The sequence below is a fragment of the Artibeus jamaicensis genome, unplaced genomic scaffold (genome assembly GCF_021234435.1).
Source record: "Artibeus jamaicensis isolate MK-2021 breed Jamaican fruit bat unplaced genomic scaffold, CSHL_Jam_final contig_415, whole genome shotgun sequence".
Taxonomy (NCBI): domain Eukaryota; kingdom Metazoa; phylum Chordata; class Mammalia; order Chiroptera; family Phyllostomidae; genus Artibeus; species Artibeus jamaicensis.
Window position 1 is genome coordinate 17,457,595 of NW_026521823.1, and position 16,131 is coordinate 17,473,725.

The following is a 16,131-nucleotide window of genomic DNA, read 5'->3' on the forward strand; positions in this document are numbered from 1 at the left end:
CTGGTGGTTTTTAATTTTTTTTTAATTTAATACCCAAACCTATGGCTCAATAGTGGTTGAGAGTTGAGTTTAAGCTGCCCCAACCTAAGACACATGAGTTTGAGTTTATCAGAGCTTTAGTACAAGAATCAGCATTATTTTTCTATAAAAACCCAGTTAGTAAATATGTAATTAAACTCTGCTTTTGTATGGGGAAAAAGCCATAAAAATTGTGTAAATTAAAGAATGTGGCTGAGTTCCAAAAATTTTTATTTATGGACATTAAATTAGAGTGTATTTGAATATCATATAATTTTCATGACACATGAACATTTTTCTTCTTTTAATTTTCTCCCCTACCACTTAAAAATGTAATATCGTTCTTAACTCATGGTCCATATGAAAATTGTCAGGGGATGGATTTCACCCAAGGATTGAAGCTTTTGAATCCTGCTTTGTAGAGTCTGTACTGGTATGTCTATTTTCATAAATAAGTTTAGGAGAAAAATCATTAGAGCTCATTTTTGCCATATAAACAGGTAATAAAAATGATATTTTAAGATACATAACTCTAAGAACTATATTTTTATTTCTTTTCTGTCCTATAAACTCTTATTACCATTCTCATTTAGATGGTTTTAATTTTAATTCTTGTCATTACTCAAAAAATGTAACTGGTATATTCCAGCACCTGAAAAATCCTGAAAGTTTATATTTTTCTTTCACATGCTATTTCTCTTATTATGTTAACATTGTTTCCTATGGGAGTAGTCTTCTTTAGTATTTAACATTTTACTTATTTGATTCTTTTTTTTACTTTTTAAAAATTGTTGTTCAAGTACAGTTGTCTCCATTTTCCCCTCATCACTCCCCTCCCCCCACCCCAGCCATCCCCATGTCCCACCCTCAATCATATTTGGCCTTCATATCTCCAATCTTTTCAGGAAAACAATTAGCAGGCACTATTCCAATTACTCCGTTGGGCCCCCTATTATTTAATGTTACGAAGGAGTCAACCGCTTTCTTTAGAGGAAATAAAAAGGAGGACATATTAGAGGAAATAAATGCCCTCCGAACTAAGTTTAACTATTATATATTGTGTGAGTTTCCTAAATACTGCTAGTGCTATAAAGTTTACAATATATAAATTTAGATAGGTTGATTTATTAACTTGAATTCTCTAATATTTGGAATTAAAGAGAAAACTTATTTCCCACCCCATTCTCCAAAGCCATGTTCACAACTTTTCTCTGGTTTAAAACATTATGCTAAGTGAAATAAGCCAGTCAGAGAAAGACAAGTATCATATGCTTTCATTCATATGTGGAATCTAATGAACAAACTAAACTAACAAGTGAAATAGAGACAGACTCCCAGATGGAGAGCAGACTGACTGCTCTGGGGTGGGGGAAGGGTTGGTGGGGTAGCGGGACTCAGCAAACGAGAGAAAAAATTCATGTAAACAGAGAACAGTATGGTGATTACTGGGGTGGGGAGGTAGGTGGGTGCAGGTCAAAGAGGGTATATAGCAGATAAATGGTAAAGGAAAATATACAATGAAATAAAGTATAGAAATATAGAAATATTTACCAAAAATATTAGAATCGAATCATGTATTTCTTGAAATGTGTTTTCTTTTAAAATCTTCACCTGCCACCATTCAATTTGAAATTATATAGACAATGACCAGACTCAAAGGAAACATACAAATAAGGCTCTCAGATTTTCCACAATGGCCGATTGAACTTCTCTTTCACCATTGACAATTTTAACTATTAGTTTCACTTTCTCTAATCATTCTCAATCACAGCCATTGTTTCCTATTTAGCTACTATCACTATTTACACAACAACATTCAAAAGTCCAGAATTTCCTTTCATCTATCTATAGTTAAGTTACTGAAAATATTTGCTCTAAGAGACCAGGAAGGGGGCCATCACTGTAACTTCAGAGATGTTGGCACACATCTCAAAGCATACTTTCTTACTCACTTTTTGCATATTTCCCACCTTTCTCCCTCTTTCTCTCTTCTCCATTCCCAACCTTAATTTAAACCACAAGAATGTTTACTTTCCAATAATCTAGGCTCTTTTCAAATCTTCTAGAAGAAACCCAACTGCTTCCTTCTAAGATTGTAAAAGGAAGCTTCACTAAGTATTATATTAACATTAGATACAGCCCAAATTAAATAAAACTAAGTAAATCAAGCCTCCTGATACATGGAGGCTTTTGGTTCCAGGAGTATGTAAGCCACTATATCATGTGCAAATTAGCTACAGTTCATAACTAAGTCACCCATTTCGATTTTAAACTGATAAAAAATCTTCTCTTCCATCATATTTTTACTTTACCTATGAATCTAAGTCTTATCTAACTAAAGAGTTATCAAGAAGTGCTTAGTTTTGAAAGAGGAAATTGCATAATTAGTATTATAAAGATAATTCTCCATAATAATTATTGTTAAATTTTTTTAAATGAGAATAGCCACAAACTATAACTAATACTAGATTTGAATATTTTGGAAAAGTAGCCATCGATTGAAAAGATGGGAACACTTAGGTTTGTTTATTTGCCAAAGTCTTCCTTAGGTAATATCAGTGAATGAGATGATGAGAGTGTTGAATTCTCAGTAATAACCATGAACAAAAATGATCATAAATGAAATTGTACAGTGATACCTTGACTAACAAATCATGTGGTAACTAAGAAACCTTCTAAAAGTTACTCAGAATGAAGCAGCAAGTTCAAAGGTTCTCTCCCTAGTCCTTGGCTGCTGACAACGTAGCATTCATTAAAATTCTCTCAGGTCAAGATTTTAAAGAAGTTGATCTGGGTCTTTTGTGATATCTTGTTATTTTTCCTCTGGTTGGGGTACTTCAGAAAATAATATAAGGGACCAGTATACATCTTTATTTATAGAGCCATTCTTATAATTAAAAAATGCAATTTGCATATTATTCAACATTCTATATAAGTAACAGGCTCTTTTAAAATATATAATATATATCCATAACAGATAGTAGCATACCCTGTGGCAATCATCGGCTTTTTTAGTATTTCCATAAACTTGCCTTTTCCAGAATATCAAACACTTGAAATCATATAGTATGTAGCCATTTCAGACTGGCTTCTTTAACTTAGAAGTATACATTTACATTTCCTTGGCTAGATAGCTCATTTTTTTTTGTTCTGAATAATACTACAATTTAAGATGTACAGAATTCAGCTAAACTATTCCGTGGTATTGCTGCCTGTGCATTTCTTTTGCTTGGCCACGTGGCCTGCAGGAACCTTAAGCTGACACTAACCCCCTCACACTAGTAGTGCATGCCCTAGACAGCAGCCACAGAGTCACAAGCAACTGTAAGTCTGTGATATGATTTTCCCAAGAGCCCTTGTGGTCAACAGTCTCCTCTTAGACCAGAGCCTGTGGGGCTCCCCTAAACTCTGCTCTCTTGGTTTGAACTGACCAATGCAACCCTGGCCCAGGAGCCCCCAAAGAACTCCATCAGAAACCCTAAAGGCATTTGCCCAGGTCCTGCCTCCCTTCCTGTCTGTACCCTGCCCTGACCTCCTCATGTGGTCCCTCCAGGCATGCTGGCTGCCTCCTCCATCATTTATGAGTAATGAACTTGTCTATTCTCGATTTCTCTAATCTGCTGTTAAACTGTGGCTCACCATTAGGCACCCTGTGCTCCACTTAACAAATGTTTCAAAAACTATAACATATGGATGTATGATAACATTTTTATCTCTTCATCTACTAAAGGTCATCTTTAGAATGTAATGCTTTATTATATTTATTGTGGTGCCATTAGTTAATAAAATTATGTAGGTTTCAAGTATATAATTTTATGACATATCATCTGTAGACTGCCCTGTGTGTTTATCACCCAAAGCCAACTCTCCTTCCATTTAAAGGACATCTTGGTTGCTACCAAACTTTGGCAATTATGAGAAAAGCTGCTATAAATATCCACATGCCAGTTTTTGTGTAGGGCTGTGTTTTCAACTCATTTGGGTAAATACTAAGGAGCTGGGTAAATATCATGCAATCATATAGTAAGAGTACGTTTACTTTCATAAGAAATCACAAAACTGTCTTCCAAAAGAGTTGTACCACTTTGCATTCCCACAGACAATGAACTGGAATTGTAACAGAGCTTTTTTGTGAGACATATTTTAGAGGGCTCTATAAATTCCAGTGCATGATATTAAAAAAAAAGGTAATGATTATACTGAATAAAGATAAGGTATCATGAGGTAGCTTTTACTTAGTTTAAAATTTACTATTTTCTGACAATGGATTTAAAATGCTTTGATTTAAATACACAATATAAAATAATATAAATAAAAATAAGTAAATATATATATATATAAACACATAACCCCTGAAAGAGAGAATAGTATATATACACACATATATGATGTTTGTATAACAATGTTCTTTCCCACTTACAGTGTACTTTTATTCATTTTTTAAAATCTTTAATTTTCATTGTTTTGTTTAGTTTTTATGGCTACATGTGTTTTATGTACAGAACAAGAAAGACTGAGTTACATACCCAAAGTAACACAGCTAGTAAGTGGCAGAACCACAATTTAACACTTCTTGTCTTCTGAAAACAAATCAGGTTCTCTTTCCCAAGCCTTAAGCTTCCTAATACCCTAGGCACACACACGTGCATACATGACTGTATGCGTGTGTGCAATCATACTTAAGCACACACAAAATTTAAACAGATTATTTAACTTTCTACATTTATCTCTTAATAGATACAATAGAGAACTTGAAATTAGCCTAGTCTGCCTAAAAATTCTACCTCTGGTTCTAATTATAGCAAGTGATTCTTTTCATAATCTATTTACTGTCATTTCACTTTTTGTACTTAGAATTACTTGTGGAATAAGGAAAACTGAGAGATGGTGACTTCAGATGATGTTTTTGTGTAAGTGTAAACAATTGTGTGAGAAACAATTACCTTAATCACAGATGTCTCAACTCTGGATGGGGGACTCTGAACTTGTGCTGCTGCCGCCATATTTGCAATGGTGCTGAGATGGTTCATCTGGCTCATTGCCATGGTGACAGATGCTGGAGGTAGGCTGACGGGAATTAGAGGATGGGGCATCATCATAAAAGGAAGTTCCAGTCCTATAAAAAAATCACATATATCGTCATTGCTCTGCTCTAAAAAAAACTATGAAGCATGGTATGTCCCTTTTATTTAAATGGTGAAGAACATGTGTCACTGAATATTGAACCATTCAGAGATGCCCTAATAATGACAGTCAAACTAGAAATATTTGTCCTCTTTGAATGCAACAATACCCACTCACCGCACAGGGAAATTGGGCTTACAGCTGACTAGTTTGGTGCCACGTTTTATCACATCCCCACTCTTCATATGTTTGATATAATGGTCAACTGTTTGCCATATTATTCTTCTGATCAGCCTAATTCTTGTTTAAAATATCAGGGTTTTCTTTAACTTATCACAATTCGTTATCTGATATAGTTGGTCTTAATTATGTTGTATAATTAGACTTTTTTTTTTGCAACTAAAATTTGTAGTGCGAAAAATGCCATCATATCATTTGGCAGGAGGCGGCTCTGCTGGAGCTGGTGGGCAGGAGGACTAAGGGGAAGACTATGCACCCCAGGTGCACAGGGGTGGGTAACAGAGGTCTGGGGTCCCTGGGGCTGGGGGGTAGTACAGTGTTTCCTTATCCCAAGAACCATCACCTGTGGGACATGAATATAAATTACCAGGACACAATCTTATTCCAAATCTTCTAATGACTAGCTCGAAACGAGGTTTTTCAACAGCATATTATATTTGGAGATTGGCCAAGTAATTTCTTGGGAAATAAGCTGAAGTAAGTAAATTTCCCCTAAACCCTATTTTCTTTTTGATTTTCTATTTCTTAGAGAAGTTCTCAAATACTTGAAAAATAACATTTCTACAGCAGTTAGCCTATTTGGAAAATCTAATCCTGTTTGACTGACCATCTTAATATAAAATGGGCTCCATTATATACCTAGAGAATTAATTACTTCCTTGAAATGAAGCACACTGGTAGTTATGGAATGCAAAGGTATCCTTGTATTTAAACAGTATCCTAGTCACCATTCAGAATTAAAGTACCTCACTTGATTCCACAGCAAATCCTGAACATGAAACCATTAAATGTCCAACTCGGTTTGACATAGTAGAGAGAACCCAAAAGATCACTTTACAAAAGAAAATAATGCCAAAGCAATACATTAAATGTATGTGAATCAATAAATACATCATTTGTTTTCAACTGGAGAAAGGGATGGTAGTAACATCAGTGCTAAAACAGTACAAGACTGTGCATTTTAATATTTCCATTGAAACATTGAAATGTGTTATTTAAATTATGTTATTTCAATTCTGATGTGCCAGATTAAATTATTTTCACACTAATTTATTGCTTAACTGAATCCATCAAATATATGGAGTACCCACTTAAAAATTTTGTGATACCCCTGTCCACTTACGAGATTTCCTCTCTTCAAATAAAGAAATCATGTTTTTATAGAATATGCTTAGAAATAGCAAAGTTGGTAAAACTCCAATTTCAATGCTTTAGCTCTATTAACAGCCTCATTGTAAAATTTCTACGATACAGTTTTTTAATGAAGAACACTTAGTTACTGCCATGATTTTTTTCCATTTACTTCATGAAGACAGTTAAGGTTCAATATAAATTCAAACTCATTAGCTCAATACTGGCTGGATCTTAGAGTAAATTGTTCAGAAGTGGATAATGAAAACTCAATTCAAATTCTTCAGCAATCAAACAAAGCAATTTTATTAAACAATGAAAAGGATCAATTAAAATTGATATCTTTATTATTTTATAAGAAACCATGACAGCTTTTGGCATAAAAAAGTTTATAGCTTTACACAGAAATGACTAACATAAAAAATTCTTCCAGCTTGCTCCTATACTGTGGTATAAATGTTCACTTTCATATTCACAGATTTGTATACCTTACTTCTTTACTCATGAATTTTTTGATACTTATATCAAGGTCCTGGTCAAATGTGCAAAAACTATAAATATATGAATTTTTAAAATGTACAATGTCACGAGAACATTCCGTGAAAAAAATTTTAAATATCTCCACATTGGATTGCCTATACCAAACTATCTGCAACATTTTTATTACATGTTTTCATTTTATGTTATGAAATAAAATAAGACTGAAGCATAACTGCTTACTATCTGGATATAGAAATAACAATTGGAATAAATGTTATTTGAATATGAGAACTGCATTGGAGATGTATAATTAATGGATACTTTTCTCTATATGTTATATTTCATTTAAAATATCCAGCAAATGTAAGAATTACATTTTCATAATAGAGTGCTTATTTGAGGATAATTAACTAATTTATGAAGTAGAGGATAATATTCACATTCATTCTTTGGGATTCAGTTTATGTTCTGTTTTTAACTATTCCCTACCTTTGTTTTTCTGTTCACTTGAACTGATTTCTTTTTTTTACTGAATCCTGATGTGCAGTTAATTTGTGGAAAATTTTATATTTTTACCAAGTATATTTCAATTTCACTTGAACCAATTGAGAAACACTACAATTCTATCTATTCACATTATTAAAGTGTAAAATGTTAAGCTAAAATTCTGATTAAATCATTCTGGAAACCAGATTATAGACAAAATACTGTCTGTTTTCACACCTATTTTGCAACACAAGAAATCAGGCCCTTGTGTAAGGGCAAATATCAATCACCTACATGTGAATTTCCCATAGCACGTTTATTACACTAGATTGAATTTCCCACTGCATAAATTCTCCTAGCCATCTCCACCAATCATCATTTGTTAAATACTCATGATGTTAGCTCATTTGGGTAATAAATAGAGCACACAATTAAGAAACTAAGCCTGATGAAAAATATACAATATTTAACCAAGTCAGCTGTAAGTGATTTCTGCATTATTTATAACACCCATCTCCTCTATTATCATGAAAAAATAAGAACGAAAAGTAGGCCACTTCAGAAGAAGACACGCCCATAGTGATTAAATGTATAATTTCAAATGCTTTGGTTTAAGCCAGTATATTTAATGATATAAACTAGTATATATGTACTATGTCTACACGCATACATATATCACATATATGATATATAACTCATATGTATTGGCTTATAATTATATACATAATGTGTATATGATACATATCATATATAAATATACATTTTTATTAAGATTAAAGTTTACTAGTATAACCACATGAAAACTTGTACTAGACAAAAGATTCAATACATAAGTAAAGTTTCAATATTTAGTAAGGGGAGTTAGAAATAGAAAGTAACTGATTCTTTGCTTGTCTTTGATTCTTGTAGAAGTGTGCTATTTCATTGACTTTACAGTTGGGATAAAAGGACAAAGCTGACGTAGCTCTAGTATCCTGAAACAGCATGTACTGTAATAGGGTGTTGAAGCATGTATAAAAGAACTCATAAAATATGATAATATACATAATGCTTTTGAGCCAAGGGAAATGATCATGAACTCATAAAAAGATTCAGAGAGTGCATCCCCTTCATTGATTACTTAGAGTCCATAGTCATATTTCAATGATCGGGGGGCATTAAAGGGATGTCCTATATCTGATACTACAAATGGATGCAGAGCATTGGAAGAGCCTTAACTAGACAGTGGCTTACACAAATGTAGGCAGGTCTGCACTGCCGACAGAACAGACAGACAGCTCCTACATAATGAAATTAAGTAGTGTAACCAGAAGCACCATGAAAACCAGCTACTAATGCTATGGCATGTTTTTGGTGGGGTGATATTAACCAGTGGAGAGTCTTGCAGCAACCAGATATAAGTGGGCATATCAATGCAAAAGAGAAAGTTGAAATTAAGGCTGACTAGCAATTTCAGTCTCTAGCTAAAAACTAATAATTATGCATTTACACAATCTGAAAAAGTTTACTTACCCTGTCTGATTATGCCAATTTATCAATAATGACATATTCAAATACATAGGACTTATACAAAAAATGTGATTGCATGTGCTTGATTTTCCTCTCATGTGAAAGATATGTATTCTTCAGAGATAAGCATGCAATCTTAAGATTTAGTGTACCTGAAATTCAAAGTTGTAAGAACAACGATGGGCAATTCCTTTCCCCTTATGGCCACACCACCCCAACATTAAAATGTGGTTAGAGATTCTGAAAACATAAAACAACTTGATATACTATTTATGTCTTTTCATGATCTCACAGTATTTTCCCTGGTTCACCCCTATTTTCTATTTTTGTCATATTTTATGATACATCTTTTATTGCAGGCCAGGTTTTAAAGACAGCAAAACCCCCTGGCTGGTGTAATTCAGTGGATTGAGTGCAAGTCTGCTAACCGAAGAGGCACTGGTTCAATTCTAAGTTAGTACACATGCCTGGGTTGAGGGTCAGGTCCCCAGCAGTGGTCACAGGAGAGGCAACCATACATTAATGCTTCTCTCTCTTTCTTTCTCCTTCCCTTCCCCTCTCTACAAAAATAAATAAAAATATTTTTAAAAGAATATTAATACTGTTTTTCTTTAGTGAAAAACTTTGAGTATGTGTATGAGTAGCATCAATTATCACCCTAGCCCAACTGATTATATTAATTATTGAATTCTAAGTATATCTAATGAGGCTTAGGTTGAAAACAAAAGCAAGACAGTAGTACTTTACAAGACTTTTTGATAGAATGCATGTAAACAATTAAACAATGAAATACAAAACTAAAGTGGTCTGTAAAAAAATAAATGCCTTTCAAGCTACTATAGTTTAAAATAGCAAAAGTGCATTTAAATATCATTTAGAGGTACGCTGACAGGTAACTATTTGTTCAGATTTTCCCACAGGCTGACCTGATAAAGGAGGCAAATCTCAAAGGAACTAACGGTCACACCAGTGCTTAGTGAGTGACACTGATAGACTCTGACGCGAACCTGACATTGTCAAGATTCGTTTACAATGAAAATGATGGCCAGAGCGGGCACTTACTCCTCACCATTGGAGACCACTTAAATGGATGTCAACGCCACCTTAACAATGGAAACACAACTACTAAGTAAAAGTAAATACTAGTCACAGGTGCTGCAGATGCTCAGCTGTTATTTCAGAGGTAGGGGGGAATAAACAAGTTACTATCTTTTAGATTAACTTAACCAAAATAAAAAAACTCATACGGAAATGTCAGCAGCAATACTAGTAGTTTGCATAAATTGGAGAAACAGTCTTCTCATGAGTTACTGTAAGGTGATCTTTAAATCTGTTTCTGGATGACAATCTGAACTCAGCTGATCGACTTTAGCACATTTAAACACTGAAATCTACTGGTTCAACTTCATCAAATTGCTTCATTTTTAAAAGGAGGAAACAGCAATCTTTTATGGGTACATTTAATTAGGGGGCAGAATTTAAAATGTTCCAGTTTGAGGACAGTGTTTTAGCAAAAGAAAAAGAAAGCAACACATGTCTCCTAAGTGGTTTAAGCGATACCAGAGTCTCATTTGGTATTAGGCCACTGCCCAAGTCTAAAGTTTGTATTTGCACACATATCATGTTTGACTGGGAAGTGCTGGGGAAAACAGAACTTGTTGACTGGTATGTAACCAAGCCTGCTCTGCATATGTCTGACATCAATCCATTTTTTCTCTTAGACAGAAATGACAGCATTTTCAAAAATTCTAATAAATGAATCATTTATAAAAACATGTTTTTTCTCAGAAATAATTGGACATATTTGTTTAGCTACCTGTCATTATCTAAACTGCATTCTGTTACCCGAGTGATAAATATTGGTTAATTAAGAATTTATGGGCCTGCGAACCAAAAGATCAGGGTTCGATTCCCAGTCAGGGCACATGCCTGGGTTGCAGGCCAGTTCCCAGCAGGGGATGCACCAGAAGCAACCATACATTGATATTTCTCTCCTTCTCTCCTTCCCTTCCCTTCTAAAGATAAATAAATAAAAATTTTTAAAAAGAATTTAAAGCTCAACACTGTACAAATGGGTTATTTTACCTGTGAATGTAAATATATTTTAATATCTTTGATTTTATACATGATGGTAATGGTAATAATATAATACTTGTGCTATTAGTGTTTTTTGACCCATCAGCACTATGATAAAAACTAAATTTTTTTCACCAAGTTGAAATATTTTTATTGTCTTACATACTCCACAATGTTGTTGAAAGTAACACGAGTTAATAAGCTGCACAAAGTGACCCCAAAATACTGGAAATGAAAACTGCGTAATTTTTTAAATTTCCCATAAATATATATTTTTAAGATTTTATTTATTTATCTCTAGAGGGGAAGGGAAGGAGAGAGGGAGAGAAACATCAATGTATGGTTGCCCCCCTTGCGTCCCCTGCTGGGAACTGGCCTGCAGGGAACCCGGCTGCAACCCTGGCATGTGCCCTGACTGGGAACCGAACCGCGATTGTCTGGTTCCACAGGCCCACGCTCAATCCACTGAGCCACACCAGCCAGGCCCATAAATATTTTTTATCATCACTAGTAACTGCAGAACTAGAAAGATTAGGACAAATGATAAAATCAGAGCTGAAGTTTAAGTCACCATTGTCAGCTGGAATACCTAAAAAGATCCTTAAAGAATAGGCAGACATTGCTAAAAATAGTTATCCTGAGAATCTTTGAAGAATCATGGAAAACCAAAACAGCATTAGAAATGTAAGATAGACAATGGTTTCATTTTAAATGGCCTTGATATTGAACTCATAAAAATTGTTAGAAGGAATGACTATATACAGAATGTAAAACTATGTATTTTCTTTATTTTATACCAAATTCCAGACAGTTTGGATGCAATTTAAAATAAAATGAGGGCTACTACCATAAATATGAAACATTAAATACTTTATGTGGAGAAGACAGATAATTAGAAAACACTTTGCTTTTTGATGCTGTTGCGTTTTTTGAACTCTTCAGCACCATGCTCAAGTGTTAACCACATAAACTAGATCCCCCAAACAAAGCACCTAACCAATCCAGGCTCAGACTGAGCAAGAAGTTACAGATGACTCAGTATAAGGAAAGAAACAGTAGCCTGACTAATTTGTATTGACTAAATATAGGAGTGTTTCGTTGGTATGGACTATAGTAAACAGCCAAAATTTCTAGTCAGTGGAAACATTGATATTCCAAAAGTGTGTCAATTTTCACAGCTGAAGTATAATGAATGTTATTATGGATAGTGTAGAAACAACATTAGAAATTTATTTAAGCTTTCTAATCTAAAATATGTTCATAAAATTCTTCCAGATAGAGCAACTTGGTAGAATGCATCCATGTTAATTTAACTGCATCTTTTAACCTTTCTCATTTTCAATGTCAATAAATTTCTACCTTTTCCCACTTTAACTCATCAAATTATTTTTCCATTAGGCAAACAAATGAACTAGAAATTCTCCTCTCTAAGGATATTATAATTTCCCTATAGATTTATAATTACATCAAATAAAATTTCAAGTTAATATACTTTCCATACTATTAGTAGGGTAATAAATGTCATGGTATACAATATTAACAATTTTATGTTCATGTGTAATTGTCGGTCATGGTCAGTTGAAATCTGTTTTAACTTCCACTATTTCACACATTATTTTTGGTTTTTAATTATGTTGAAATTGAAAAATCGTTACACGTGAGCCAAAATTGCTATTCAAGTTTCCAAATATCATAAAATACTCACATGTAGGATAGCATACTCATGAGAATTATCTTGGTATTTCTCACGTGTATGGAGCTGGTGTTAAACTGTCTTCTCTCCAGTTTTGTCGGCCTCAACAAACATCATCACTAGCCAGTTGCACAAGCCGGAAACCTAGGAATCATCTCTATCTCCCCTCTCAGTGTGTGACATCAACGTCCAATTCCTTTTCTTGTCCTGTTGATTTTATCTATACAATTTATCTCTTCTCTGTTTCTGTATCTGTTGCTCCAATCAAGTTCAAGGACCATCATTACTTTTAAGTACAAATCTTACACTGTTACTTTCTTTCTTAGAGAATTTTAATCACTTCCCGTTGCTACTAAGGGAAAGACCATGCATTTTTTGTCCTAACCTAAACATCACATGGCCAGGCCTATGTGTCTTTTGTTCTCATTGCATCCTCAGCATGTAAAAAGTAGGACTATTCGTCATTTCCTGAGTGAGGGCTGCAAACCCAAACTAATTCTTATATTTGCATATGGTAAATTTCAATGTGGAATTCAAAAGTGGTAACCTATCATATTTGTTCTTAAGCAGCTTATAGTGTGAGAGATACAAACATATAGCACATATGCATACAATTTTATCCTTTGAATAAAAAAACCAGAGAAGTAGAGAATTGGAATGTGTTTGAGAGTTTGGAAATAAACTTGATTGACCTTGGTGATCATTTAGATCAAGGGTGTCAAACTCATTTTCACCAGGAGTCACATCAGCCTTGTGGTTGCCTTCAAAGGGCTGGAATTAATTTCAACTCCTTAACAGTTAAGGAGTAGTTACATTTATGCAATTCTAAAATTATCTTTGGCATTTTGAAGGCAACCACCACGAAGCCAATGTGGCCCCTGGTGAAATGAGTTTGACACCCCTGATTTAGATGCAAACAGAGACGAAGAGTAAAATGTGAAAGATGACTTGCGTATCTAGATTAATAACTGTATGAATGATGATGTTAATTAACACGGCCATAATTATAATATCTAATACATATTATCTACTTTCAATGTGTTAGGTATTCTGTGAAGATTTATATGTACTATTTCAATTAACCTTTAGAAACTTTGCAGTAGATCCACATTAGTGTATAAAAGTTGATTTAACTTGCTTTAGGATTTTGATCTTGGAATTCTGAATCCACAATCCAATCTTTAAATCAACTATATAAAGAAGATCAGGTTTGGGCCCTAGCTGGTGTAGCTCAGTGGATTGAGCCCGGGCCTGCGAACCAGACAAACGCGGTTCGATTCCCAGTCAGGGCACATGCCAGGGTTGCAGGCAGGTTCCCTGAAGGCCAGTTCCCAGCAGGGGACACACAAAAGGCAACCATACATTGATGTTTCTCTTCCCCTCTCCTTCCCTTCCCCTCTAATGATAAATAAATAAAAAATCTTTAAAAAAAAAGAAGATCAGGTTTAATGATAAATAAAAAATAGTTCAATTTTGGACTTGTTGGTTATGAGCTCTTCCAGGAATAGTTAAACAAAGATTGACAATACCAAGTTAGAAAAATGGGACTGAAATTTGGGAGAAAAGCAGATACCCAGTGAGGAAGAATTGATTGTCTTTGATTATAAGTAGGATATTAAGCCATCATGTTTGAAGAGGGTATAAAAAGTATAAAAGCATTTCTATTAAAAGAGTATTTCTACTGCAAATCACAAGGTAAGTCCCAAGTAAGCCAGACTGAATGATTTTTAAAAAGGAGGAGGAGGAGACAGCTGGGGGCTGAGAAGGCACAAGCAAATATTTTTCTATGAGTCCTACAATAAATCTTAGCAGGAAAGTATGTGAATGACTTTTATAATATTAAAGTCTCTAGACTTACCTCTAAGCTATAGTATCCTTTTTCATAAGATAATCAACATGCACATCTGACTGAACTTGAGCTCTCATATAATACCAAACTAATATTTGAAGAACATTATGATTGGATTTAAAAACTTAACAGTCCAACTACAATTTAAGTAGACAGCCTAAACAGAGACCAAAAAACCCCAAAACAAACACAACTAAGCAGAGATCGAAAAGACACTATTAGTACAACTTGCAATAGCATAAGTAATGACAGTACTTATTACCCAGTAATTACAAGGTCCTCCTTCAGAACATTAATGTGAAAGGCAGCTTTCAGTCTAGGGACTACGTATCACAAAGAACTCAGTCCATTTGTAGGATCATTGAAATAATATTATATTATACTGGTAGATTACATGCAGATGGCAGGCCTGTTGAAAGCTACTGTTTATTTGAAACCAGATCGTTTTTTCCATAACTTCTATTACATGTAGTGAAGACATACTATTCAAAGCACTTTTCATCAGTTTTTCATGGGCAGACATAGCAGGAGTTTCCAAGGTCAAAATGACCACTAAAATGTTAGTTGCTGTCAATGACAAAAAATACTTAGGAAGATTAGCAGTAATGTGGATAATTTTATAACTACATTTTAACTCCAATTTGGAAGGTACCTACCAGCACTTGTTTGTATCCCAAGAATAAATGGATACAATATGTTTTTTTTTTTAGATTGGCACGACAATGTGAATTAGAATAAGAAAAATGGTCACAAAGTATGTTTTGAAATGAGAATTGATTTTCTCACAACATCAAACCCTTAAGTCAATATAAAGTAAAACTTAGACATCATTATTCATTTTTTTTTATTTTTAAAAATTACCTGGTATAATTATTATAACCACAATGTGACCAGTGAAGACTGTAGGGAGAATGACACTGATCTAAGGTCACACAATGATTCATTGTGAATGCTAAACACAGGCTTTACATTCATTTACAAAACATGGGGTGATATTGGATAAATCACTCGTATTATTTTTATTTTCTTCAAGAATGTACCTAACATCAATGTTAAAAAGTTTCATGCTTTGTCAAAAAATAAATGATGGATGATGAAATTGTCATCTTTTGTGAAGTCTCAAACAGTCCTTCAAAATAGAAATTTTTAAGTTTTGAACATATAAAAGTAACATCTTTCCAAGTTATTTTTATCTTTAATAAAGTTATATTTTAAAGATTTTCAGTGTAAAAAAACTCCACCTATTAAAAATGATTATCTTCTAGGAAGGATTCCTTAATTAGTGAACAATAATTCCCTATCTAATTGTAAACAAAACTCTAATTAAAAATTATTATGATCTGTTATTTTTCTCTTGTGATTGTAAAATCTGTCTTAAATAATTTCAGTATCTCTTCCAATATTAGTATATAGCATCATTTCTATTTCTTGTCTGTCTTCCTATGTACATTCTCTCACATCATTCCACGAATTTGTTAGGACCATTTTCAACAGTACACAGATTCTCTCATTTAGATGTACCTGG

At 33.8% G+C, this 16,131-nt stretch overlaps 1 protein-coding gene across 1 annotated transcript in view; it reads right to left on the minus strand.

Annotated features, from left to right (window-relative positions):
- Nucleotides 1-16,131, minus strand: part of DACH1 (dachshund family transcription factor 1) — a 399,456-nt gene that overhangs the window by 117,990 nt on the left and 265,335 nt on the right. The window contains exon 4 of the mRNA XM_037153245.2: nucleotides 4,962-5,134. Within this exon, the coding sequence (XP_037009140.2) occupies nucleotides 4,962-5,134 (173 nt within the window). The remainder of the gene's footprint in view (nucleotides 1-4,961; nucleotides 5,135-16,131) is intronic.